General features: G+C 48.8%; 1 protein-coding gene across 1 annotated transcript; it reads left to right on the top strand.

Annotated features, from left to right (window-relative positions):
- Positions 1 to 2,252: 2,252 nt before the first annotated feature.
- Positions 2,253 to 25,960, top strand: TWIST2 (twist family bHLH transcription factor 2). The gene is made up of 2 exons (XM_085065859.1): positions 2,253 to 3,028; positions 25,156 to 25,960. The coding sequence occupies exon 1, from the start codon at positions 2,518 to 2,520 to the stop codon at positions 2,998 to 3,000; it is 483 nt and encodes a 160-aa protein (XP_084921985.1). The 5' UTR covers positions 2,253 to 2,517; the 3' UTR covers positions 3,001 to 3,028; positions 25,156 to 25,960.
- Positions 25,961 to 26,211: the final 251 nt, after the last annotated feature.

Here is a 26,211-nt window from a genome sequence, read left to right on the forward strand (position 1 = left end):
CCAGAGTGCCAGGAACAGCAGCCACTCGGCTGGACCAGGATCATGCCACGGGGCTGCATCTTTTTCCCGGCATGGCTTCAGCATGGTGCCCAGGAGCTGTGGCCGTGTTTGTTGGGGATTATCCCAAAGGAAAACTCCCTGTGCCAGCTGAGAACTGGGCAGGCTGAGATGAATCCACACAGTCCACAGTCCATCCCTGTCAGCCACTCTGTCCCCAGTCACTGGGAGGATCAATTCTAACCCCATGGAAACACCTCACACCCTAGGGATCATGGCATGGCCATAAAAAGCTGGGAAATAAATGCTGGAATGACAGGGGGAGAGGAGAGGCACAAGCAGCAGCCCCACTCACCCTCACGAGCTGAGATCTGCCTCCCTTGCTCCTGGTGCTCTAACACACAGCCCAGAACATCCCTGCTCCCTCCCCGAGCAGCTTTTTGCAGGCACCTGTGGCCCTTTTGGGCAGGGAGCCCCTGGAGCTCAGCCCTGCATCCCACCTGTCCTCCCACGCTCCATGAATCCCTGCACACCCACAGTGCCGTGAGCCGGGAACCTGTTTGCTGGGAAAACCGGGAAAGTGCCCCTCCAGCATCCCGGGGTGGCTTTCCTCAAGGCTTGAAAGGATTCCAGGCATTCAGGAGACTCCTAAACAACCCCAGCGCAAACCAAATACCCCCCTCAAGGTGTGGTGGCCGCTTTGAGGTCCACAGGGCTGGGAGGCACCATCCCACCCCACTTGCACCCCTGGAACTCCAGGTCTGGGATGTTGGATCAACCCTCAGACCCAGCCCCAAACCGTTCTGGAGACCTGGATTTGGGGTGTGAGAGGGAGCAGCACCCGGCTCACCGGGGTCTTAAATCAGATTAAAAATCTATTTGCAGAAGTGCCTCGCTTTCCGACTTCTGTGCTGCACCTGAAAAACCTTTCCTTTGGAAAGCAAACACAGGCTCTCCCCGGGGGCTGCCTGGGGAAGTCTTTCCACTATAAACATTACCTACCAGCAGTGCAGCCAGCCCCAGGCAAGCCAAAAATTCCTTCTCCTACCAAGGAACACTTTCCAATCAAACCAGACATTATTTTTTCCGTTAATGAGTGTTGATACCTACTGGAAAACTCTGCAAAGAAATCCACTCCAAACTCATTCTTCTGATACAACATCGATGTTTTACGAGTTTCTTTTGTCTTGTTTCCTTTTATTATTATTGTTCTATTTTATTTCCCTGCTCCGTATTGCAAACATGATCTTTGCCGCTCAGGAATGCATCTGTTCCTGCAATTTGGGCTGTGACTGAAATCAGAGGTCCGAATCTGATTTTCCTCTGCCTTAGCTCCACAGAAACAAGCAGAGTTTTCCCACATTTCCCCCCACGGTGTGATGGAGAGGGAGAAAGAGACCTGTTGTCTTCTGTTGGATAGATCAAAAATCCTGCTATCACAATTTTGATGGGCTGGGATGCCACGAATTCAGCATTAGGATATTCCGGGGGAGGGAAAAAATGTCATCCTACCTACCTCAGCTCCTGATTGCCTAAAATGTACTATTTTGCACTTAATGGAGGGAGAAAAGCAGGGAGAAAATGGAAGGGTGACGGGGTACATGGCCAGTGTCACCTCTCTAGGGTCCTTTCCACGGGGTTTTCCAAAAATATTACCTGCTTTCCAGCTGATCCATATTTTGGGTTTGTCCAGGAGGGTTTTTTCCCTGCCCCCCACAATTAAGGGTTTAGTCCCTCTGCCGCCAAAATCTCCACCATCCCCACAGCTTAGGATGCCCCAGGGAACTTCTGCCACTCTGAGGTCACCCTGTGGGATGGGGAGAAATGTCCCCACCCCATTCCTGCAGGACAGGGGCTTTGCAAGACCCCCAGCACGGGGGGCTGCAAAACAGGGCCCCATTCCCTAAAAACGGGGCACACTCCCTGATCCGGGCACGGAATCCCTGCAGCCTGGGAATGACACCCTGGGCAGCTCGGGGGGCAGAGCAGCACCCCAAAAATCCCCCTGGGATGGGTGCTGGGGATGTCCCAGAGGGGTGCTGCAAACCCAGCATCGCCAGGGGCAGGGGGTGGCGTTCGCCAGCTATCTTTGATTCGAGGTGCATTCCCAAGATTTTAGTTAAGTGTAACATAAAACTGTGAAAGTTTAGCAGGGGAAAAGCCTTCCTCCCACCGACCTGGCCGGCCAATCAGGAGGGAGCCCCGCACCTCCCTCACTTCTGACAACTATTTAGCAACTGAGCTCAGCTAAAGTTTCCAAAAAGTTAGAATAACTTCCTCTCTCCAAGACCTCAATTTTTTTACACAACCTCGGTCCTTGAAATAAGAGCCCTTCAAGCAACCTGGAAAACGTTTGGTCAGCAAAAAAAAAAAAAAAAGGGGGGAAAAAAGGGAAAAAAAGAGTCCTCCTGTTTTTCCAAAGGATCTGTCTCAGGAATTTAAAGCACATTTAAGACACACACACACACATAACATAAGGAGGGGGGGAAAGGCTCTTCCCCTCCCCTTCTCGCAGAAAGCATGGAAGAAAGCTCCAGTTCTCCTGTTTCCCCTGTGGATAGCTTGGGGACCAGTGAAGAGGAGCTGGAAAGGCAGCCAAAGAGATTTGGCAGGAAGAGAAGATACAGTAAGAAGTCCAGCGAAGATGGCAGCCCCAACCCGGGGAAGAGGGGGAAAAAGTCCAGTCCCAGCTCCCAATCTTACGAAGAACTGCAGAGCCAGAGGATCCTGGCCAACGTCAGAGAGAGGCAGAGGACTCAGTCGCTCAACGAAGCTTTTGCCGCCCTGAGGAAAATCATCCCCACGCTGCCCTCTGACAAACTGAGTAAAATCCAGACGCTCAAGCTGGCGGCCAGGTACATAGACTTCCTCTACCAGGTGCTACAGAGCGACGAGATGGACAGTAAGATGACGAGCTGCAGTTACGTGGCTCACGAGAGGCTCAGTTATGCCTTCTCCGTGTGGAGGATGGAGGGAGCGTGGTCCATGTCGGCCTCCCACTAGCCACCGCCCGGCCGGGCCAGCCCAAGGGGTAGGTACCTGTTTCTCCTCTCCTGGATGATGCTCTGGGTGGGTTTCCTTCCCTCTGCCTGGGGAGAAGTGGTGTGGGATGGTGGGGAGGCTGATGGGTTTGGGGTTGCAGTGTAGGCGCGTCCAGTCCTTCCCGCTCCCTTCGCGCCGGCAGAAATTCAAATAAATGGGACTTCCAGTGAGGCAAAAAAGAGATATGCCCCATTCAGGGAGGAAAATACCCTAAAATTCAGCGTGTTTTTGCTCTGTGGGAGCGGGGGAGAGAGAGGGACTGGTGTTGAGAGGTGGATGATGAGGGACAGGGGGGAAAGAGTCACTGCGTGAGATTTGCCAGAAAGCACCGCTTCGGAGAAGGGCTTTGAGAGGGAAAGGTGATGGCTGCAACAGGCTGACAAGGGGATCCCAAACAGCTGCTGGCCTGCTCCGTGTGTGTGTGCACCCCAAAAACCCCAGAGCTGAGCCCCGTGGCTGCCACATCCCCTCCCGGCTGGGGGGCACAGGAGCCACGCGGGGCTTGGCGAGAGGTTCGCCCCAGGTTGTGTTTCTCTTAAAAGAAACGAGCAGCAGATGTCTGCTGCAGTCCTGGCTGTGCCCCTTCCCCCTCACACAGCGAAAAGCAAACAGAGATAGCAGAAACTTGGCTAAATTTTTGGGTTTGTCCAGTTTCCCTTCCCCAAACTCCAGTAAAGCAGCGGCTGGTGTTCGGTGTAGTTTCTTATTTACTCTCCTCGCTAAACCCTTCCTCGTTGCTTTCCATTAGCAGAAAACTACTTCCTCCTCAGCTGCCTTTGTAATATTCAGACAGGGAGGAATAAACAGTCAGAAAGGAGGGGGGAAAAGGCTTTTAATAACACCCTCATCTCCAGCTAATTAAGCAGAGCAGCTCTGCGTTGTGTCAGCCAGAGTTTGGGTCTGGCTGGGCGCTGTCTGGGGCTCCTTACATAAACCAGAGCCCACCAACCCATTTCACCAAGCAAACACTCTGAAGGGACATTTTCCCCGCCACCCTGGTGATGTAAAAATGAAATAATTTCATCATGTGCAGAGTTGAAGAGGAAAGTTTATCCCAGCCCATTGGCTGGGCTTGTTTAAAGGGGCAAATCCAGCTTTGTTAGGGCAGCAATAAATGGCCCGTTTGAATAAATAAAATATAGAGCCAGGCAAAAACTCCATGCAACTGCAGTGCCTCGGTTCAAAAAGCTAAAAAAAATGTTCAAGCGGGACTTACTAGTGGTGTAAAACAGACTTAAAACCATTTTAGAAACCACTTCAAGTAAATGTTTCACTTGCATCCTGAAATAGTTTGCAATTTGCTGCAATTGAGGTGTCCACGCGCTCTTCTAGTGAGTCCCAAAGCCATGAAAAAGTCTCAAAATTGGTTATTCTCATTATATCTCCCATTGCATGAGCTGCCTGTTGTTTAGTTTTATTTAAATAGGTAACACTGCTGTTGTGGTGTTTGTGGCCATTGCTGCCATTCCTATTTTTTGCACGTCGTGCCCTGGTTTCAACTGCAAAAATCTAAAGCTGAGTGGGTTTTTCAAAAGCTAAACCCTCAGTTTATAAAACAGAGAGCCTTTTCCCATGCTAATCTGGCTAAAAAAGTGCAGCAAACAGAATTAAAAAAAAAAAACAAAACCCACACACAAAAACCCAGGCTTCTTGTCAAAACCAGATGTAAAATGTCCCGAACACATATTTCTTCAGCAGTTTAGACTGGCTGAATAGGAAAGTGCTGGGCTGGAACAATGCATTGATTCTGTTGTTTCCCAAATGATGTGTTGCCATTAGCCAAGGATGGTTGGAAATCTGTTATCTAATATACAAACCACTCCTAGCCCAGGGTAGGGAGCAAAACCTGCCTTTTAAAAACCATATTTTAAACTCCACCTTGATTAAATTATTATTAACATTGCTCTGATGAGGCAGATTTTAAATGTAGATGCTCAGATTGTCCCTACCCCCAAAAAATTGCGAGGACATTACGGAAAAACCACAATGCAGCACCAAACCCAGTTTTGGTTTGATTTGGAATAAATCGGAATCCGGCGCCTTTGCCGTAACCCAACTTCCAGCCCAGTGCTCCGAGGAGGCTCTTGCAGAGGAAGATCCCAACATTCCCCCCTTTCCCCGTGCCTGTGTGTGCAGGAACACGCGTGTGGTTGGACTGTTGAAAAGGTTGTTGACAAATGGCCTGGTGCGGTGTGGTGTCAAATTCTATCGTTTATGGCGACTGAAATTACGGCTGCCAGAAAATAAAAAAAACCCCTACAATGAGGTCTTCAAGGAACCCTTCTAAAATGGGCAAATTTACTTGGGTGGTGGGACATTTCGTGGGTAAGAGGGGAGCAGCCTGTGCAGCCTCAATGGACAAAAAAATCCCAAAGAAATAACAGTGTGGATTTGGGATTTGCCTTTCCTAGGGAATAAGATCTGCAAGCGGCTTGGGCTGGGCTGCCATCCTCCCTGTTCCCGAGGTTTTGGGGAGAGAGAAGCGAGGAAAGGTTTTATTCTTCGAGGGATGCTCGTTCCCCTCTGGCTGTGAGCAAAATAAAAATCAGAGGAGCTCTTTGATTAGAAAATCAGAGCCTTGGGAACTGGGAAAATGCCACCTGGCCCCTGCGAGCGCCAGCAGGTCACTGCTGCTTGCTCCCCTGGCCACGAGAGCTTTTCCTGTTCTGCTCCACGGAATTCCAGACAGCCGACTCCGGGAGTTTCGGGAGAAACAGGCGCAGCTTTTGCACCTCAAAGACTGCGCTGGGATGTTTCAGCCGAGCCTTCCTCCCCCCAAAACCTCCCCATCCTCACCGCCGGCACCTGCAGCTTCCCTTGCGGCCACCTTTCCCTTCTGCTTTCGAAACGTTCCCAACTGAAAAGGACAAACCAGGAAAGAAATATCAGTGTGCTTCGTGATATTCCATGTAGTAGGAAAACAGCTGCCCAGCAGGGATGGCAGGACCAGCAGCAATTTGTAGAGGACAAGGCAGCCCTGAGTCCCTCACCACTAAGACCAGTCTGCTGCTTCTTCCCACTCACTGGGGATGAGCCCTTTCCCACCTTTTTCGTGCTGTAGAAGCCACGTTTATCGTGTGTGTTTGATCCACAGCCCTCATTCCATCGCCCCTTCAGACTCGCAGGGCTGTTTCCAGTATAAAACACCAGCATCCTATTTCATTTTCTCCTTAAAGAAGCAAACAGATGTTATCTCTGCCGGTCCTGGGAACAAAACCTAATTCTATAGTGGATGAGAGCAGCACAGTTAACTGGGGGTGTAGTGACACTGGAACGAAGCCCTTTTTTTGTCCCAAAAGCCCCATTTTTTTAAATACGCATCCTTCAAAAAATGTAAATAAGTTTCCTTGACAGGAAGGATTGTAAAGTTTGGTATTTACATTAATAGCCTTGGAGCAGGGAGGGGGTCGGTTTCATCCCAGCGCGTTTTAAAAGCCCAGCAAAATGCATTTTGGATCCTCTGTTTACGTTCGTGTCTTTCCTTGGGAAAGGACAAATCTGTTACCCAGCAGACACCAAACACGCTGCAGTCAGCCAAAAACCGCTCAGGCTCGGGGAGCTTTGAAAAAGAGGGTGCGAGGGAAATGCTCCGGAGAAGGAGACATGCAAAGAGACAAATCTGCCAGGGGCTAGACGCAAATAAATGAATTACCCATCAGAAAGAGCTGGAGACACGCATGGCGCAGGGAAAATGCTGGATCAGGTCCGAAGGAGCGCTTAGAAAAGTGGTAAAAACATGTTATTACTTAATCTGCTGGAGGCAGAGCTGCGGTAGAAGTCCTGTCGGGAGAGATGTGCGTTGAAGGGTCATTAAGGGAACAATCGAGGCAGACATTTCGGCTAAGTAGACCTAATTTGTCTCCAAATTAGTCATTCTCACACCGCTCGGCTCGGCAGAGCAGCCCTCATTTTCAAAGCATCCTCATTAAAACAAAGAGAAAGATTGAAACGCTTCTCCCGAGCAGCCTCCCTCACATTCCTTCCTTCAGCGCTTTTTGGGGGCATATTTCCTGGAGTTGTAGGTAGCAGTGATAAATGAGCCTTGGAGATCACAGCAGGCTCTCTCAGAGCTGGGACAGATCCTGTAACCACCGCTGAGATCTCTTCTGGGGACATTTCATGTCACTCTTTCCCCCGGCAATATAATTATTTTTATAGCCGTAGCCCTGAGAATCACTTCCATGTGCTTCAGCACGACTTTGAAATCTCCGAGCCCAAAACCTCCAGAATTTATGTCTTGCTGGAGAGCTGCAGGAATAGTTTGATGAGGCCACGGACCTGGAAAGGGACGACACCACAACCCCGAAACACAGAGAGTGTTAGAAATACCATCAGGGAATTACAGCTGGTTGGGGAAAGCAGATATTCCAGGGAGCTTTTTAACCTCTCTTCCCGGGTTTTGCAGAAAATTGGGAAGGAGGGGAAAAAAAGCAGACTGCTCCTTACAAGCTGCTTATGCCACCGGACACCTCAGGGGGTTGCTCGGAGAGTCACCAGAGCTCCTGAGTTACTTCTTCAGGCAAATTTGGAAGCGAGGAAAACCAAAAAACCCTCCAGCTGGGTATTAGGAGACTGATACTAATTAATGATTAGTTCTCAAGAATTAAAACAGTAGAAATATTTGCCAGGGATTGAAAAAAACCCCACCAAAAACCAAAAACAACAACAAAAAAACAAAGCCAAAGCACCACTTGGCACGCTGGCATTAATTAGATTTGTAGTTGTGGAAGATGACCACTCAGCACCAACGACTAATCACACACAAAGAGCAAATTAACTCAGCCAGCCCATAAATCAAGGCAGCCCTTGCCCTCATCCCCATCCCTTTAACCACTTCCACACCAGCCCAGCCAGTCCCCCCAGCCCCAATGCCCTTGTCCTTCTCCTGCCAGGAATCAAGGCTCTGGGTCTCTTCGGGATGTGCTTCTCCTCCTGCTTCAGAGTGGGGATTCTGGGGGTAAAACAGAGGATCCCTCTTGGAATGTTGTGATCTGTCACCTGTGGAGTCCAAGGTTGTCTGTGTTTAGCAGTAAGGAGGGTTTTCCCTCGGGAAGGGGAGGAAAAATAAATCAGTCTTTCTCTGTCACATGAAGGGAAGCAGCAGCAGGAATTTGGAGACAGGTTCCTTGCAGGAGGAGCATGAAAACGGGACAGGGAGGGTTTGTTACCTCTTCCATAAAAACAATAAATAAGTAACAACAGCTCCTAAGCCCGGCTGATAGCAGAGGGCTCAAAGTGACCATTAGATCCCTGGATTCTCCGGATTAGATCCCTGAATTCTCCTTGTGGTTCTCCCCAAGGTCTGAGCCTTTTGGGTGGAAAAGGTGTTTTGATCTAGTACCCCAAAATGAGTGCAGGAAAGGTAGCGTGGATTTTTCATACCCAAACCGGTGCCCAGGGGCTGAGATCCACCTGGATCCAACCTCTCTTTGTTAGAACAATGTGATTTGGGATTTTATTTTGTTTTTCACACCTGTGTTTCGGTTGAGGCAGACCTGCTCTCCCTCAGATCACAGAAGTGGTCAGATAGCAGAACAGAAAATAATCCTTGTGCCCTGCACTCCACAGACCCTCCTCTTCCTCCCATCTCCTCTTCACATTTTAGCCACAGCTTGGAAAACAGAAAAAGGAGGAGGTGGGGACGAGAGAAGAGACAGATGTCTACGGGTTCAGCCTGATATATATTTATTGGAAGAGGTCCAGTAAGCCTGGCCTAGCTTTAATTGAATTCCTAATAAGATAGTTTTGCCTTGTTAGCTGCCACCCCCAAGAAGCATTTCCTTAAGAGATATTGGACCTGCCAAAGACATGCTTTAAAATGCATGAATTGGGTTTTGGGTGAGTTTAGCCACCAAAAATCCTCATGCAGTCGTTTAGCTGATTATAACCTCGGTTTTAAGCTGTTCAGGGCTCCTTTAAAAATCGTATGTTTGTGCTTAAATGTAAATAAACCAAATTGCTCTGCTGAAATGGGGGAATCACGGCTGTGATGAGCCTCCTATTAAACAAAAAAATTAGTTAATCCAGCTTGGAAAATTCACTAGGGTGCGATGGAGCCAGGGAGATGCTTTCATAAGAAAAAACCCAGTATTTTGGGGGGCTGGGGGCTTCCCCGAGGCATCCACACCCATTGACCCCAACAGCAAGCTCCGCAATGAAATTAGCCTGCCAGAGACACAAAAATGCACATTTAAGGCTGATCCTTATGGCAAATTAACGACCCATTAATCAAAGGACTTTGGATAGGGAAGATAGGTTTTCAATTTGTTCCAACTGAGCACCTGCCTCCCTGTCCTTCTCCTGTGTGTCCCACCGGGATGTCCAGCACCACCTCCACACCACAACCCCCCAAAATTCATCCCACAGGTGCTTTTTTACCAATTCTTGTGAGTTTAAGTCTTTCTTCCCCTGAACACAACGGCGAGATTGGCATGGGATGGGTGGCAGGAATATCTGCATGGAAGCAGAGTGTTTTCACCTATGGCAGTGCCTCTGGGAATACCAAGGAATCACCCCATGGAAATTTCCCAGTGACAAACCAGGGCATAAAACCACATGATAAAAACAGGCCGGATGAAATAACATGGATTTTTTTTTTAGATTTTTTTTTTTTAGATTTTTTTTTAAAGCGCTATGCACGCAGCACATTAACTTGTGTTTTGACACATTAGAGAAGATGGCTATTCTGCATATTTTAATTTATTTTACTTAATTATTTCTCCTGAAGAGCTCAGGAAATTTCTGATAGCACCAAGCCGTTTTTGCTGCGCTAACCGCGAGCGCGACGCGATCTCCAAAGCTCCCTTCCAGCTCCGTGGGGCTTTGTGCATGGAACAGCCCTACATTTTACAAGGCTTTTTCCACCCCTGGCCACGAAAGGGGCTGTTTAAGAGGTTCCTGGGATTGGCAGCACTAAATAATGTGTTTTATACCAGACGGGGCAGAAATGTTTGCTGTTGGAAGGGAGCTGGAGCGCAGCGGAGCGGCTGCGTTCTCACCTCCGTCGGGGTGTGATGAATTTGGGTTTTGGGACAGAGAAGAGGTTCAGGCTTTTGAGACATTTAAATCAGCTCTAAATCTGGGGGATTAGAGATCTCTTTCCAGCGATCCCTTTGGAAACTTTAAAACCGAACCACCTAATGATCAATATTTTTAGTTATAATGCACGGAAAGGAGTAACTCACCGCTGCTTTCTGTGCTCACGTCAGGGAAATTAATAGTTGAAAGCACCACAAAAAGCCACCAAAAATGCAATTCCAGGCACCTCCAGGGCAATGCCATGTGCCCAGAGGATGCATTTTCAGCTGGGAATTGGAAGCTCACAATGCTGATTGTCAATAGGACCAAGTTATTCCGGAAGATTTCCTCCTAAGCGCTGTTATTTTGTAAACCAGGCAATACTTTCACTCGCAGTGAGGGAGAGCAGGTAAATATTTTCAAGTTGTTGAGGGAAACAGACCCGGCTTTGAAAATTGTAGCTATTCCTCAGCTGTGCATGTTCACAGACTCCTAGGATTTTTCAGGATAATAACGTCAGAACAAACTCATAGAATCATATGATTTTTCAGGCTAATCATGTCAGAGTTAGAGGGGAAAACACCTGGCTTTAAAAAACAGCCTGCAAACCTATTCTCCTTTTTTTGTGTTGGTTTATTATTCTCCTACATGTCACTTCTGGCTCATTTTCTGCTGCAATTAGCAAGGTTTTCATGCCCCCTGTAATGCCTGAGGTACAAGTCCCAAGTACAATTATTAGCTCATCCCTGCTCCTCCAGAAATTAAACGTCCTGTTTATAGCCCGTTTGGAGCTATTGCATAACACCATTATTATTATTATTATTATTATTATTATTATTATTTATTATTAATAATATTGAAACTAAAATGTTTAAAACTAGGGGGCTTGGGTCGTTTCTGAAGGAGGGAGAGGAGCAGGTTTCCAGCCCCTCCCAGCAGGACAGGAACCCTGGAATTTGGGCTCTCCCTGGCTGCCAACATCCCAGCACCACACAGGGATGCAGCACCGTCAGGCTCCACTCCAGCAGGTCCAGGAGGCATTGGACGGGGCTGGGAGGCACACCAGGCTGCTCCATTTCCATCCTCTTAGGAAAGTAAGAATTTTTCGAAAAAAGCAGGCCGGGATTTGGCAGTGAGCAGAGGGTGGGGATGGCTGCCAAGGCCTGGACAGCTGTACCTTCTTCGCTCACAAGTTGTGTGATCAGCGAGGGCTGTGCTGGAAGCCAAGAGGAGTTACCAGAGCTGCCACATCGCATTTGGCTGATCCTCCCTCGGGGAGACACCTCAGAGAAACAAACCCACCCTCACAGCTCTGCCAGCACGGCTAAACCAGGGGGCACCTCCAGCCTTGGGGTGCTGTGGTGTTTCCCCACCTCCTTCCCCCAATTTCGGATCCCAGACTGGGGGGGACAGGGGAGGAGGAGATTCTCCAAGGCTGTTTTTCCATTTTCTGCAGCCTTGCTTGCGTACCAAAGCCCTGCCTGCCCCTCCCATCCACGACAGCTTGAAATAACCCAGGAAATTGTGCAAAAGCCGCGGCGGGTCTGGGGACACCCTGCACTCCAAACCTCCGAGCTTTTGTCTGCTAGGGTCTTCAAAAGAGCAGGAGGAGGGAGGTGTGGTGAGCTTGAGGCTCTCAGATATCTTTTTAAACAGAAAATTATTCCCCCTTTTCTCTGAGAGATGTTTCAAGAGATCTGTTTCCAGGTGTTATCCCAGCCCTGTCTGTCCCTACATCTCTGAGCACTTTGCAGCCTTCAAGATTTCATTTTAAGCTCATCACTGCAACAACCCTCTGGCCTCCCAGTTCTCCCTTCCCACAGCCTGCCACGTGTATTCCCATTTCCCTCACAAAGCTCCTTTTCCCTGCAAACCTCTCCAAAAGAGCTCTGCTGGCTCCAAAGCTGCACCGAGGTACCCATTCCCCAAAAATCCCAGCGGTGCACAAACATTTTTGGCAGCTCCAGCAGCAGCAGATTCCCAGGCTGGGAGATGGAAAAGGTGGAAAAACCGCAGGAGCTGCTGACTCAGCACCTGCTGGCACTAGAGGGCAGGATAAACTGTATTAAATAAAGAGTAAGGTGGCGTTGAGCTTGCATCCGAAGGGAACATCTCCTGGGTGTCCAACAGAGAGAACATGGAATATCTGGGAGCAGCCAGGAGCTGCCCAAGGCGAGGAGGAACCAAATTTTGCATTAAGAGCATCCCACATCAATGATCACCAGGAGAACAGACTCCCAGCTTGTTTAATTTAGGGTCAGAGAGTGGCATCAGAGGTTCTTCCACCTTGCAGTCGCAGCTGCCTTTCTGATAGAAAAACTCCTTTTAAAAAAAGGAAAAAAACTCTCAATTTTCTGCTGTGCTTCCCTGAGTGCATGATTAAATCTCTCCTGTCTTCCTCTTAATAGGAGATTTTAAATTAGCTCCACACACAACAAGTACAGGTCTGCTCCAGTCCTTTATCAACAGCCACTTCAGTAAACAACCCAAATTTTAAAAGATGACTCCAAAAGGGTCAGGCAGCTCAGTCCTTCCATCAGGGAAAACCCTACAGAGCTGGCAGGCATGGAGAGCAAGGCAATTTGTGGTCTGAACACAAGAAATCAACCTCTTGGTTTATTTCCCCTGCCAGGTCAGCCCTAATCCTACAGGACAAGCATCCCCCCCAAGCTGCTGGTACCCACAGAATGCATCTACCCTTCCCTGAGGGACTGAACTCCTTAAAAATCCAAAGATTGGGGTGCAGCTGGACCCCAGAGAGATGCTGTAGGACAGGATTAGACCCCACTGAGAGCCCTGAAAACTGCACAGGAGAGCTGGCAGGACCATCCTGAAGGTCCTGGGATAGGGAGAGGAGAGGGACAAACCCCCAAACTGGAGAGATTCCACAGATTCCTTGGAAGAGAGCCACTGAGTGCTGCTGGATGGAGGAAATGCAGGGGTTTGGTTGTGATTTGGGAGTGAAAACACCTCAGCCCTGCTTTGCTGCTAAGGAAAAATGGGGGTCTGGAATTCTCCACCAAAAAAGGGGGTTGGAAGGACAGCAGATCACAGAGGGGATGGGTGAGCACACTTTGTGGGCTGATTGAGAGGGTGACACCTTTATTGTCACTGTGGACAATCTGATGTGATGGGACCAGCGAGTTTTGCTGCCCACGCCCACCTTGCCCTGCAATTTCTGCCTCAGTTTCCCCTCCAGAAAGCAAACGTCAACACTTGGAGGTCCCCACCTTGTCACCTCCCCAGCAGGCAGGACCTTGCCAGCAGAGAAGGGATTCACGTGCCACCAGGCTGGATTTCTATTCAGCCATTTCTACTCGTTTCACAGCTTCTCATGGCAGAGATCTAAATTGCAGATGTTGCTGCGCCTCGGATTTGGAGGGAGACAAAAACGGAAGGAAAAAGGTTAAGCAGCTCTGTGAGTCACTCCAATACACGACCTACTGTTGATTTAGAAACCTACCTCGGCTGTAAATACCGAATAAGCTTCTCCAAAGTGTTTAACCTTTTGTATTCTGGCCAGAAAAGCTAATAAATGAGAGCAAAACATCCCTCCTGAGTCACAGAAGCAGCAGAGCTGGAAAACCCTGCGGTGGGGTCAGTGCTGAGAATAAAGTGACCCAAAACAAGTGACCTAAGGAGGGAGGGGAAAAATAAAAAAAAATTTTAAAGTGGTATTAGTGGGGTAGATAATGAAGAGAGCAGGCTGTGCTGCTCTCTGGGATCTGCTCCAGGCAGCAAAGGCAGGGAATAACTTCCCAAACAAGCAGAGAGAGGCTGTGCCACAAAAAAATAAAACACAGCTCAAACCAGTAGCAAGACTCTGGACCCACAGGCACCCACTTGGTGCACCCAGACACTCCTTGGAGTTGCACAGACTCCTCATGTCCTTTTTAATCCCAAATCATTTATCCACAGGCTGCTTTTTGGGGGGCTGGAAGGCAAAGGACATCTCAGAGGAGTAACTGGGGGAGGTCTGGGAGAAGAATTGTAAATAGGAGAATTGGCTTTGCTGCAGGTCTTGCTGTGCATCAGCTCTGGAGAGGGCAGGCTGTGCATGGAGTGTCCTTATTCCAGTTTTGGAAAACCCTGTGAATTCTGGGAGGCAGCTGAACCATCCAAACCGACCCCCCTCCCCCTTCCAATATCTCCTTGAATCATCTTTTTGTCTTCAAAGCAGAGGGTGTAGCAGCGGAAGGAGAGAGTTCCCTGGGATTTGAGGCACTGAGTGGGAGTGGAGAGAAAGGCCAGCATCTGCTGATCCCAGGGTACCACCAGGAGAATTCTGCACCAGGATCCTGAGGAGGTCACTTGGGCTGCAGCCATCCCGGTTGGAGCAGATCCTGCAGGGACCAGGGGAGGCAAGGGGGGCTGGAGAGTCCCAAAAACCCCACTGATTAGAGGGAAAAAGGATCAGCAAGCCCTTCCAGCATAAATCAGGCTGGCCTCAAATATTTAGGCATGATTTAAGTCTCTGCTTCACGGAGGTTTTTGTAGGGATAGAGATGCTTTAAAACAAAAAAAAAAAGAACAGCAAACAAGTCAGCATTCTGGTCAGCACACAGATAGAAAACTCAGGCAAAACTGCCTGAGTAGTGCTGATGAATAATTCAGACACAAATACCTCTTGGAGTAATTTTCTTCCAGTTCTTCCCCATTCCAAGGCAATTTCCAGACCCCACCCCCCCCAACAGACATGAAGTGAGACAGGATTCCAGAAAATGTATTTTAAGCTCTTTTTTTGCTAGTTTAGAACTCAAAGATCATGTGTTCAAGCTTTTCCACCTAAAACTCAAAGGCTGGGAATTTACACAATTAAAATGACTCCATTAATTGATTAATTAAGACATTACATGCCCTGTTAGGGCTTTATGTGAGGGAGGAGCCTTCATCAGTGAGATAAATGATATTTTAGGGAGCAGAGGAAGAAAAAGGCCTTGGAGACTGGGGAAGGAGCAGCTTGGGCTGGGATTTATCCCAAAGGGAGGCAGAGCTGGATTCCCAGAGAATGGTTGAGGGGTACTGGGAAGATTCCCCCACTTTCCATCTCTCCCTGGTCCCAACTTTAACCCACACTGAAGCCAAAGAGATTCAGGGTCTCTCCAGAGCAGGGAGTTTCCTGAAAGACACCGAATTTTCTTGATCCTTTCAAGAATGCCAGGCTAAACTCCTAACAACAGCCTTTATCATTTACTCTTTGGATCCCTCGGAAAAACTTAAATCCATAACTTTCAAGACCAACGTAAGTAAGGATGAAGCAGCATTGTGAGGTTTGGAATACACAGCTAGAAGCCCAAGGGAAGTTGGTTCAGAGCTGTCCCTCTGTGTCCTGGGCTGTCTCCACAGATTTGTCAGGGCCCTGGACCAGACCTCAGCTCCTTTTCCTGGGAATTTCCAGCCCACTGGCATTCCCTGGCTCAGCCAACAAGGAATTTGGCTGGATCTTATGGTGGGCCAAGCAGTGAGTCCCCAAAAATGAAGCCACTCATCCCCAGATTATACACACAGGAGGATCTTTGCCCCCATGGGAAAGGGGAGCAGAAACCCTCAGGGCAGACAGAAATCACCAATTCCTGCAGCCAGAGCCTGCCCTGTGTAACCAAGCCCTGGAAGGAGCAAACTCAGGTCCTTTCTTTCACACTCACAAGATCTCTAAGGTCCCTTCCAACCCAAACCAATCCATGATTAATGGAGCAGGGATGGAACTCATTTGGATGCTCCAACACTGGAGAAGTCCAAAAGCCTCATCCCCTGGACTTAAGGTCATCCCAAGAGCCAAGTGAGGTGATGGCAGCAGAATGAGGATATCTCTGGAAGGAAAAGCAATGCCAGCAGCTCTCCTTAAGTCCGTGGAGCTGCTGTGCCATGGCACAGTCCTGCCAGCTTCCTTATTCCAGCCCTACCGACTTCGGAGCAGCATGCAAACACTTGGAAGGGAGGGAAGAAAGCGTTTAATAAGTCTGAAATAATTTTTTAAAAATTCATTAGCTATTATTTCAGCTGCGTGACCTCCTGAAGGGACTTTCTAGAGGGCCAGATTATGCAGTCAACTGAAAATATAAATAAGTATGGAAAGGGCAGAGATCACTTGCTTCAGCCAAACCGTGTGGGATGTCAGGTTCAGTTTCCTGTTGGGTGCATCCCTGCACTTCCAGGAGGGGAGAGCAGCCCAGCATTTGCATTTCTCCTTCCAACTTCAGGCAAAATCCTGGGCCACAGCAACCAGCCAGACTCCCTGAAAAAGCTTCATTTCATTCTCTCATTTACTGGTGCTGATTTCAATAACTGCTGCTTTTAGGGAGCCTTTAATTGGAATGTCTGTGCATACATTGATATTTACTGACGGGGAAGTGTTGTGTTAGAGGTGAAATGTGCAATGCAGGTATAAACACAGATATTCCCCATCCCTGGAAGTGTCCAAGGCCAGGCTGGACAGGGCTTGGAGCACCCTGGGATAGTGGAAGGTGTCCCTGCTCACGGCAGGGGGTGGAACAAGATGAACTTTAAGGTCCCTTCCAACCCAAACCCTTCTGGGATTTTATGATCTGATGAGACACATCTGAATAAGAAAGGCAACTAGAAATTTCAGAAGAAAACCAGAGCATTTTTGACAGGTAAAAAGCACTCCAGGCAGTGAAAAGTTCTTGACTTAAGTCACCCCAGACATCCTCCACACCCACAGCACACTTAATTAAATCTGGAGTCACAGATGAGCTGTGCGTTCTGTGCAGAAGCATGAACACATTCCTCTAGACAGAGGCAGATCCAAGCTTCCCTATTCCCTCCCTGCATTCAGTCTGATTCCCTAAAAAGCCTTTAAACCCCCATTCCAGTCCCTGAACGTGACACCCAGCCTCCCTCCTGCTCCACAAAGCAAGCAGGAGAGTTTTACTGCAGAGCAAAACTCTTCAAGAAGCTTTTTGCTGTACTGCAAACACAACCCATGGGTAAAACCCAGTTGTACAGAGCAGAAAAGCAGCTCAGGGGAAACATCCCAGGCCAGGTTGGACAGGACTTGGAACAACCTGGTCTAGGGGAAGGTGTCCCTGCTCTTGCAAGGGGTTGGTGGATAAAGGTCTCTTCTAACCCAAACCATTTTGTGAAGTGCAAACCTGAGCAGAACAGCCCTGAGAGACTTCCAAGCAGCTCCCTGAGCTCCAGGATCTCCAGCCCAGTTCTGCCATCCCAGAGAGGAGCAGCAGGGCCACAGTGCCTTTGTAGGGAGCAGATGCAGGGGGATTGCATCAGCACCGCGGTGACACAGGTAATTATCCCGGCGGGAAGCTCGCAGGGGTCACTCGCCGAGGTTCAAACGAGTCCAGCTTTTGCAGCTGGCAAAGCTAAACAAGACCAGCCAGCTGGTGTGGAGCTGAGTCATCCGCGCTCAGAATCCAGAAAGCGGCTGCTTAACCCGTTCCTTTAATCACCCAAACCCCAAAAACCTGACAACTGCAGACGGGAAAACACACATCTGCCTTTTGCGGCATGACAGCCTAGAAAAGACCGTGGAAACCGATTTTCCAGAGCTTTTAAAATTTTTTTTCCTAGGCTGCTGAGTGTGTGCTGCACACAAATCATGTCCCTGGGAGCTGCTGGCTGGGCTGCTCTGAGTCAGCAGAGCATGTGCTGAATCCCACCCCAGCACGGATTTCAATACTAAACATGTGATTAAATTCTCCACTAGACACAGGCAAGCTGGCTTGTTTGCTCCTGGAGCAGAGAGATTCCATCTTTGCCCACTTCTTCCTCCAAAAATTTGAGCTTGCCCGAGTGAGACTCTTTGTTCCCCTTTGAAAAACAGCAGCAAGGGAGTGATCAGCTTTGTTTTACCTCTCGTGAGGCCATAAAACCCAGAAGTGTGATGAGAAGGTGCCACGAGAGCTCTGAAGTGGGTTAATTAATTTGTTGATAGGGAAGAAACACAAAGCAGCAGCTCAGACAGCAAGCAGAATAAAGCAAAATCCTAGAAATTATATCAGATGGGGAATTAAACTTCTCACATGGGAATTAAAGCCCTCAGGGTGTTATTTTGTGGGAGTGGAGGCTCTTGTTGCAGGGCAGTGGGGTGGGAAGCTCCTGGCAGCATCCTGGCTGGGAATGCTTTGCTAAAGAGGCTGTGAGTAAAATCTGCCACCCTGTCCTTCTTCCCGGTGTTTGCCTGCCCATGGAGCAGTTTCAGGGAAGCCCATAAAATGCCTGGCCAGCCCCACAACGGGTTAGAGGCACTGATGCTGCTCCTGGGAATCTTGGAAAAATGATTCATGGATGATCAACGCCCAGGCAGGGAGCGGGGGGATGCAATGACCACGCTCCTGCAGGGGGATGGCAGCATCCAAACCCACAGAAATAGGGATAAAATATCCCTCCAGCCCCGAGGGAGAGTCACAGCCACTCTGCTGCTGGCTGCAGAAAGCTCTGTCCACCCAGGAGCCACCACAGCCCCAGGTGGCCAAGCAGAGCTGGAAAGCAACATTAAACCACTTGTTCAGTCCGAGCCAGCCAAGAGGCTGGAAGGAAAAAAAACAGGCAAAACCATGGTGCAGTGGAGCATATTCTGACTAAACAACAACAAAAGTCAGTCCTCTGCACACTCCCAAACCCCTCCAAGCCACAGCAGCAGCCTTAGCTGGTCCTGCAAATGTCTCTCATGCAGAGCAGAGTCCAGAAGATCTCCAGAGCTGGAAGGGATCCACAAGGATCATCTAGTCCAACTCCAAGGACACCCCGAGGCGTTGGGCACCCCTGAGAAGTTCAGGCAGCTTTGGGAAGAGGCTGGCAAGGAGAGGAGGAGGAAGAGGAAAGAGAGGAATAGAGCTGATAATAAACACCAAGGCAGGGAATGGGCTCATTAAAGGGCTGAGGCTGAAATCTAGAGGGCTTGGTTTAAGAAGCCTGGTTTGAGGGTTTTAAACCTGATTCAAATGGGAATAGTCTGTGATCCCAAGCACGGGCAATGCCATCTGCATAGCAGGCAGCAGCTGTAAGATTTGGGAAAACGATTGTGCTGTGTGGTGCTCGCTCTAAGGGCTGGAAGAAATGGGGGACCTGGGAGGAATGTGGGAGCCAGGGTGGCTTTTGGCAGGATTGTGCCATGCTGGAGGAGCTGCCAGGCCAAGGAAAAGGGGCTGTAGGAGATAAGGAATGCAGGGCAAGCCAGGCCCAGCACACCTATTCAAATTCCAAGTCACTGTCAGCATTCCCAGGGTGGCAAAACCGCCAATCCCAATTTCTCACCCAGCCCCACAGGCTCCAGTGTGCCTCATGCCACGCCAAGAACTCCTTCCCCCGGCAGGATTGCTTGTCATATAAAAATACAACTCCCCCTGCACGAGGGCAACACCCTTTAACCCCAGGTATTTTAAAGAGTTGAGCGATTCTTGCAATAAAAAAAAAGATCAGACGGGCTTTATTGACTGCAGCAGGGTTAAGCCGGTTTATTCCAAGTGAGAATTTGGCCCCTTGACTTCAAGGAAGCAGTGCTGATTAATCCCAGATGGAGACCTGGCCGGGTACAATCCCTTCCCAAAATCCTGGGACTGAATCACCTCCGTTGCTCGGAGCCTGGGTGGTTATCAAGGAGCAAGGAACAGCACCTGCCTGGTGGGAAAAGTTGAGGACAGGGCCAGGGAATTGGGATTGAGGAATTCAAGGTGTGGGGGGAAGATGCTGAAGTAGACATCTGGGAATGTCACCTGGGATGGGAGCCCAAAACCTGGGCATTGAGCACAGAGGGCAAGGAGATGGGAAACCTTCCTGGCTTCTTCCCACCAAGGGCTTTCAGTGATACTCTGCAAGGATCTATAAGTGTAAAAACAGGATTAAATCCATCCATGTTCCAGGGAAACATCTCTTTGGCAGTCTGAGGAACAAACAGCTTCATGCAGCACAGGGAAAACATTTCTTCCTGTTCCAAATGCCAAGGAAAAGGGTCTTTTTTTCAGCAATCATCTCCAAGGCTAACTCAGGACAGGCAAGATTTTACTTCCCAGAGTTGTAGGCACGAGTGCCATACTTTTTGCAGAGAATGAATCCACTGAAAACTAAAATCCTTTATATGTGTGCCCAGGGAGAGAGGGAGGGAGAGAGGGTGAAACTTTGCCATGTGTGGATAAACACTGGAATACAGCATTTCCAAGGGGGTGTTGATGGGTTTTGGGGTCTAAAATGCAGAGTAGGACCATCAGGTCACTCATGCAGGGGCATTAAAAATTCCCAGCTATAGGATGGATGCCAATGTCTCTCCCCAAATTTCCCTGAGGATCTCCCCCCCAGATTTGCATCACGCAGGCCAGGGGGGCTCTGAGGGCTCAGCGTTGCGTGCGGAGAAACCTCGGCAGCTCCGCTGGGAAGAGGGAAACGCCTGGCCTTGCAGCTCCCCTGCTCCAGCCCAGCCTTCCAAGCTGTGTCTGTGAGGGCCAGCATCTGGAGCGGGATGGGATCCCAGGGCTGATGGGCAGCAGCACACGTACAGCTGTGCACATCTGGCCCGCAGGTGCCTCGGCTGCTATTTGTCAGGGACATGAAAAAGCACCCCGAGTTCCTGGGGCAATCGTACCTGTCCCGTGGATTGTTCCCAGAAGCCCCCAGAATTCCGTAGGTTTTATGTCTCTGCTTTTTAATGGGTGGCCCCAACTATTTTTTTGTTGTTTGCTTGTTTTTTCTATTATTATTTTATGTAAAATTAGGAGTTTAAACCCTAGATGCTTTTAAATCAGGGGGGTTTTGTTGTTATTAATTCCACTGGCATTAATCCACACAGCTGAGTCAGTCCTAATGGATGGTTATCATCCTTTCCCTGATTTACTCCCAGGAGTAGAGGTTACTACAGAGCCTTTGTGCTACACTGAGGGAAAAAAACCTGAGGCTGTTGTTCCTTGTGCTCAGCCACAGATACAGCCAGACTTGCCCCCAGAATATTTAATCTGTGCAAGGACAGGTAAACTGGGGAAACAGGCAGGAAAAGCCTCATCCTTGGGGTAGAAAAATCCACGCTGCTGCTCCTGAGGTTTGGGAACTGCACACAGGAAAACCGTGAAAGCAGGGGAGCTGAGCAGGCCAGCCTGAAAGAGTTCCCTTGGAAAAAGAAGAAAGCCACAGATGTATATATTTATTTTTAGAGAAGGTGTTTTTCCTAGAATTTGTACGATTTTGGCAGGAGCGCCGAGGGGGAGGAGGAAAGGTTTCCCTTTGGCCAATAACATCTGCTCTCCCCAAACGGGGTGGAGGCAGAGGGTGTTTGCACAGAAGATGTTTGCACATCTCTCACTCGTGTTTATCCCTGTAAAAGCAGACAGGGACCGAGAGACCACATCCCAGTGACTGCCAGCTTTGTCCTCAATCCAATTCCCCCTCGGTGTGTCTGTGCAGGGCGAGATGAGCCACCTGTACCAACCCCACCCTCCTCCCCTGATTTCCCAGGGCTGTCCCTGTTCCTCCCAGCCACCCACGAGGAGAGCCATGGATGGTCCTTCCAAGGCTGGAGCAGCTCTGCTTTTCCCGGCTCCGACTGCTCATTAGTGGCTTCCGCCCCTCGGCACTCCCGAGCTGCCATTCCAGTGATGTGCTGCCAGGATTTTAACAAGGGGCTCCCACAAACCTGCCTCCTCCTCCTCCTCCTCCTCCTGCAGCTGCCACCAGCCCTGCTTGGCCTGCAGAAAATGTGCCTTTGGCAAAGGGGGGTTCTTCCTGTTCAAACCTCTTTTTTTTTGTTTTGTTGGTTTGAAGCTGGTTTTGTATTTGTTTTAATTTTCTGGTGAGGGAGGGACGCAACACCTCGGAGCAAATATTCCTGAGTGCCCAAATTTTGCTGCAGGGAGGGAGGAGATAGCACAGCAGCTCTGAGCATCCCAGCAGCAGAATGCTCCGTTGTTCAGTTTCCCTTCTCCCTACAGTGATCCCTGGTTCCAGGAGACTGATTTTAGCTGGACTGCAACCTGCAATGGTGAAGAATTGGCTTTTTCTAGGTGTTAAGGGAAAGTTGTTGAGCCCACAGGTAGCAACCATTGAATTTCTCTCCCTGTTAAGCATCCCTCTCTTCTTCTTGAGGGGCTCATTCCATTCCAGGCCAGGTTGGACAGGGCTTGGAGCAACCTGGGATAGTGGAAGGTGTCCCTGCTCATGGCAGGGGGTGGAACAAGGTGGGCTTTAAGGTCCCTTCCAACCCAACCCAGTCTGGGATTCTGTGGGCACCAAGGACCCATTTTGCAGCAGTGTGAGGGGGGAAAAACTATTTAAAGCAAAATTACTGAGTAGTTTCTGTCAATACATGAGAGGAGCACTCACAAGTGGAGGTTTTCTCCAATCCCCAGCCTCGTGGCTGTGCTCCATCCTGCTCCAATGGCTGGGAGCAGAGCCAGGCAGGAGGGACCAGGGCTTTCCCCTTGTGGCATCATCCCTTTTGGACCTTCAGTTTTCCCCAGACAGCCAGGTGTTTCCTTGGCCCCTCCTCAGTGATGCCCAGCAGGGTCTGGAGAGGCAGCAATAGACTCAGAGGGAGGAGAAAAGGCTTCAATCCCCATTTCTTTCTGCCACATCCCCACCCCACTGCCTGTTATGCCCCTGATAACAAACTGGGGAGCTGCAGAACACAGGGAGGATGTTTTACCTCCAGCCAGCACATAAACCCACCAAGCTCTGGGGTGAATCAGAAAGAAGAAGGGTCCAAGGGGGGCCCCTCAGCTCAGGAATGAACCTCTGCCAGGGAGATGTTTTGAAATGGTTTCCCAGCTGTGAGATGCACATAATTGTGGCTTCCCCTTCATCTGGGAGGCTTCAAGAGCGGCTGGTTGATAAGGGTTCATACCAGCAGAGGCAGAAGGAGCCTGAGCCAGGGTATCTGGTTTCACTCTGTCCATACCCACAGCATTAGATCTGATTTTGGCCCTCTCTCCGCCCCCTTGCATGGACACAATTATCTGAATTCCTTTCTCCGCTGCTTCCTCCCCTCTGAAGCCTTGCAGCCTGGCCCTGCTGCCTTTTCCAGGGCTGCCTCCTTTCCTGGCTCGTGGAGGGGTCTCTTTTAGGACCACAAGGACCCCAAAAATCAGGGGAGTTCTGCTGGGTTGAGCCTTTTACGGTGCAAAACCCCCCCAAAAATTGAAGGAATTCTGCTGTTTTAAGGTGCATCTTTTTTTGCACCACCCAAATAATGAAAAGGTTTTTACATGAAAACAAAGACAGGCATAAATTGAAACAGCTTTATATTTAAATTTAACCAGCTTCAATTTGAACGAATTTGAGCAATTTGAATTTAAACAAGGCCAGGTTGGACAGGGCTTGGAGCAACCTGGTCTGGTGGAAGGTGTCCCTGCCCGTGGCAGGGATGGAATGAGATGAGCTTTAAGATTCCTTCCAGCCCAAACCACTCTAGAAAATCCACCCTATCACCAATTTCAGCTCCAGAAACAGCTGACAAATCCATAAAATAACTTGGGAACATCCTTTTAACAGTGATCCTGCAGCAAGTGTAGCTTTATGCAGGCAATCCACAGGCCAGCACTGCCCTTCTTCCTTCAGCTTTGCTCTAAAAATATCTGGGAATATATCAAACCATACAAAACACATGGAGAGACAGAGTTTTCCTTCCTTCAAACACAGCAGAGCCCCGAGTTTCCATCATCCCACCTGACAGATCCAGCTGAAGCTCTCCATGTGTTTTAGTTTGGTTTTTGCCAGAGGAGGTTGAAACTGGATGATTCCTGTGGATTTTTGAGTGGATCAAACCCCATGGAAGGCAGAGTGTGCAAACCTGGCCATGGGTACTCTGACTGATTTGTGCCAAATGGCTTCTTAAAGGAGGGAGAGAGAAAAAGGCAGAGCCCTTTTTCCACATCTTCAGCTTTAAAAGAAGTCAGAAAAGCTACCTTTAAAAAAATACAAACCCAAAACAAAACAGCAAAACCCACCAAAACCAAAAGCCAAACAAACGCCAACAGTTTTCCTGCATTTCACATTTCATTTGCACTCCAAGGAAATTATTTCAATTCTTTTGTAACCAAACCCACCCCAATCCTATATAAGCAAAGGCCCGGGGGACCTGTTGTGAAATTTCCTGCAAACCAGGGCCGTGCTCTTGCTGCCACCTTCCATCAGGCCAGCAGCCTTGTTTTCATGTCAGCCACATTCAGAGGAGAGCAGGGAGAAGAGCAAAACCTTGTGTAGCTGGTGGTGATCATCCTCCACCCCTTCTTCTGCTTGCTGGAAAAAAAAAACTAAAATTAAAAAAAATAATAATTAAAAATTATAAAATTGCTCCATGGTGTTTTCATCCTCCCTGTATTTCATTTTCCTTCCCTGGAGCCCTCCCTGGGCAGGGAAAAGGCCAGCCTGTCATCTGTCACACGTGGGCATCCCCAAACCACCAGGAGAGGTGGAGCTCTCCTAAGTGGTCCTGGGCAGCCTGACAAGTCCCCCAGCTCGTCAGCAGAATGTGGTTGCAATTAGATAATTAATAACTTGGAGAGGGAAAGGAAAGGAAATCGGCTAAATGGAAGCTTTCCTCGGTGGGAGGAAATAATTACATCTGCTTTTTGATATCTGAGCTGAGGTGGCTTTGCTGAAGGCAGGAGCAGCACCTCCTGGGCTGGGCACTGCTGGGTCATGGAGTTCATCCCACAGGGTTTTCCCTGGTCCTGGGAGTGTTCAGGGCCAGGTTGGAGCAGCCTGGGGTAGTGGAAGATGTCCCTGCCCGTGGCAGAGGGTGGAAATGAGATATCTTTGAGTTCCTCCCAGCCCAAAGCATTCCATGATGCTGTGATGGATGTGATCCATGTTTTGATGGATGCATTGCTCCTGCCTGTGGGTTTACCTTTTTAAAGCCCAGTGCCAACCAGGCTGAATTTAGACTCTGAATTTAGGCTGTATATCCAAAAATCAATGGAATCATAATTCCTCTTCCTCCAGGGATGCTCCTGGCACATTGGACCTTGCCCAGTGCCTGGATTAACTCCCCACTGGACAGGATTCAACACATGGATGTGAACCCCAGCCTGGATTTAGAGGGAAAAAGCCCTTCCCACACAACCTCTCCCAGAAACACGTCCAGGATTCCATGTATTTATTTTTCTTCCCTTATTTTTCATTTTTTTTCCTTCTCTCCAGACTGTCCAGTGTCTGCATCTGAAGTGGAATTGGGATTTATCCAAGTTTGTAGCTTCTGAAACCTTAAAAACCTCAAGCAAACTGGTCCAAAAGACCCCTCTTGACCTCCCTGGCTCTGAACTCTCGTGGAGCATTTTGAGACTGAGCAGCAAAAGAGCACCAAGGAGAGAAGGAGCTGCAGCTTTGCGACATCTCTCCCCAAAACGACTGACCAAAGAGAGAAGGAGAAGCAACATTCCTGGTTGTTCATTGTTGTTGGGATTTTGTGTCTGTCTGTCTGTCTGTGCGTTTGGTGTTTTATCTCTATTTTTTTTTTTTTTTCTGAAAAGAGATCTTAATTCAGGAACACATTTATGAGGCATCTTTGGGTTCGAGTTTTACTTCCCCTTAACTGTATTTTTTTTTTTTTTAAATTCCAAACCTGATTTCTTGTACAGTCATGGCAAAACTGGACCAAGGCTCTCCAAAAAAAATAGGAAAAGAAGGAAAAAAACCCCATCACGCCCCCAGCTCCCTGCATGATTTCATGATTTGTTTCAAGTACAGCCTGGATTACAGACTGCCCTCCACACTCTGCCACCTCTCCCTTATTGCTCCATGATTTGCTACCGCTCATCTCCCCCTCCCTTTTGTTGTTTTTTTTTAATTTTTATTTTTAAGGTTTTTTTTGTTTTCATTTTCTGTTCCAGTGTATATGTTGCTTATTTGTTTTATTTATTGAGATATTTTTAACGAGCTAAGAGACTGCAATGTCGCTGTGTATACTGCTTCTCTTGCCAATAAAAATAAAGATGTCATGCAGCTACTGGGGGTTTGAGATTTATATTCATGACTGAATTTATACTCAAAGCTGAGACTCTTCCTTGCGCCCCACGATGTTTTGACACTCAGAAATTTGGCTAAAAACCTCTTTCCCAGGGAGTGGGTGATGGGGTGCAGAGGGTGTGAGCACCACTTGGCCTGGCTGATGTCTGCAGGATGGTTTGGGTTGGGATAAACCTTAAAACCCAACCCTTGCCAGGGACAGCGACGTCTTCCACCAGAGCAGGATCTGGA

This window comes from Lichenostomus cassidix, chromosome 7 (genome assembly GCF_008360975.1).
Source record: "Lichenostomus cassidix isolate B80296 chromosome 7, HeHo_3.0, whole genome shotgun sequence".
NCBI classification, from domain to species: Eukaryota; Metazoa; Chordata; class Aves; order Passeriformes; family Meliphagidae; genus Lichenostomus; species Lichenostomus cassidix.

Coding starts and splice junctions, on each gene's coding strand:
- TWIST2 (XM_085065859.1), top strand. CDS start 2,518: ATGGAAGAAAGCTCCAGTTCTCCTGTTTCCCCTGTGGATAGCTTGGGG.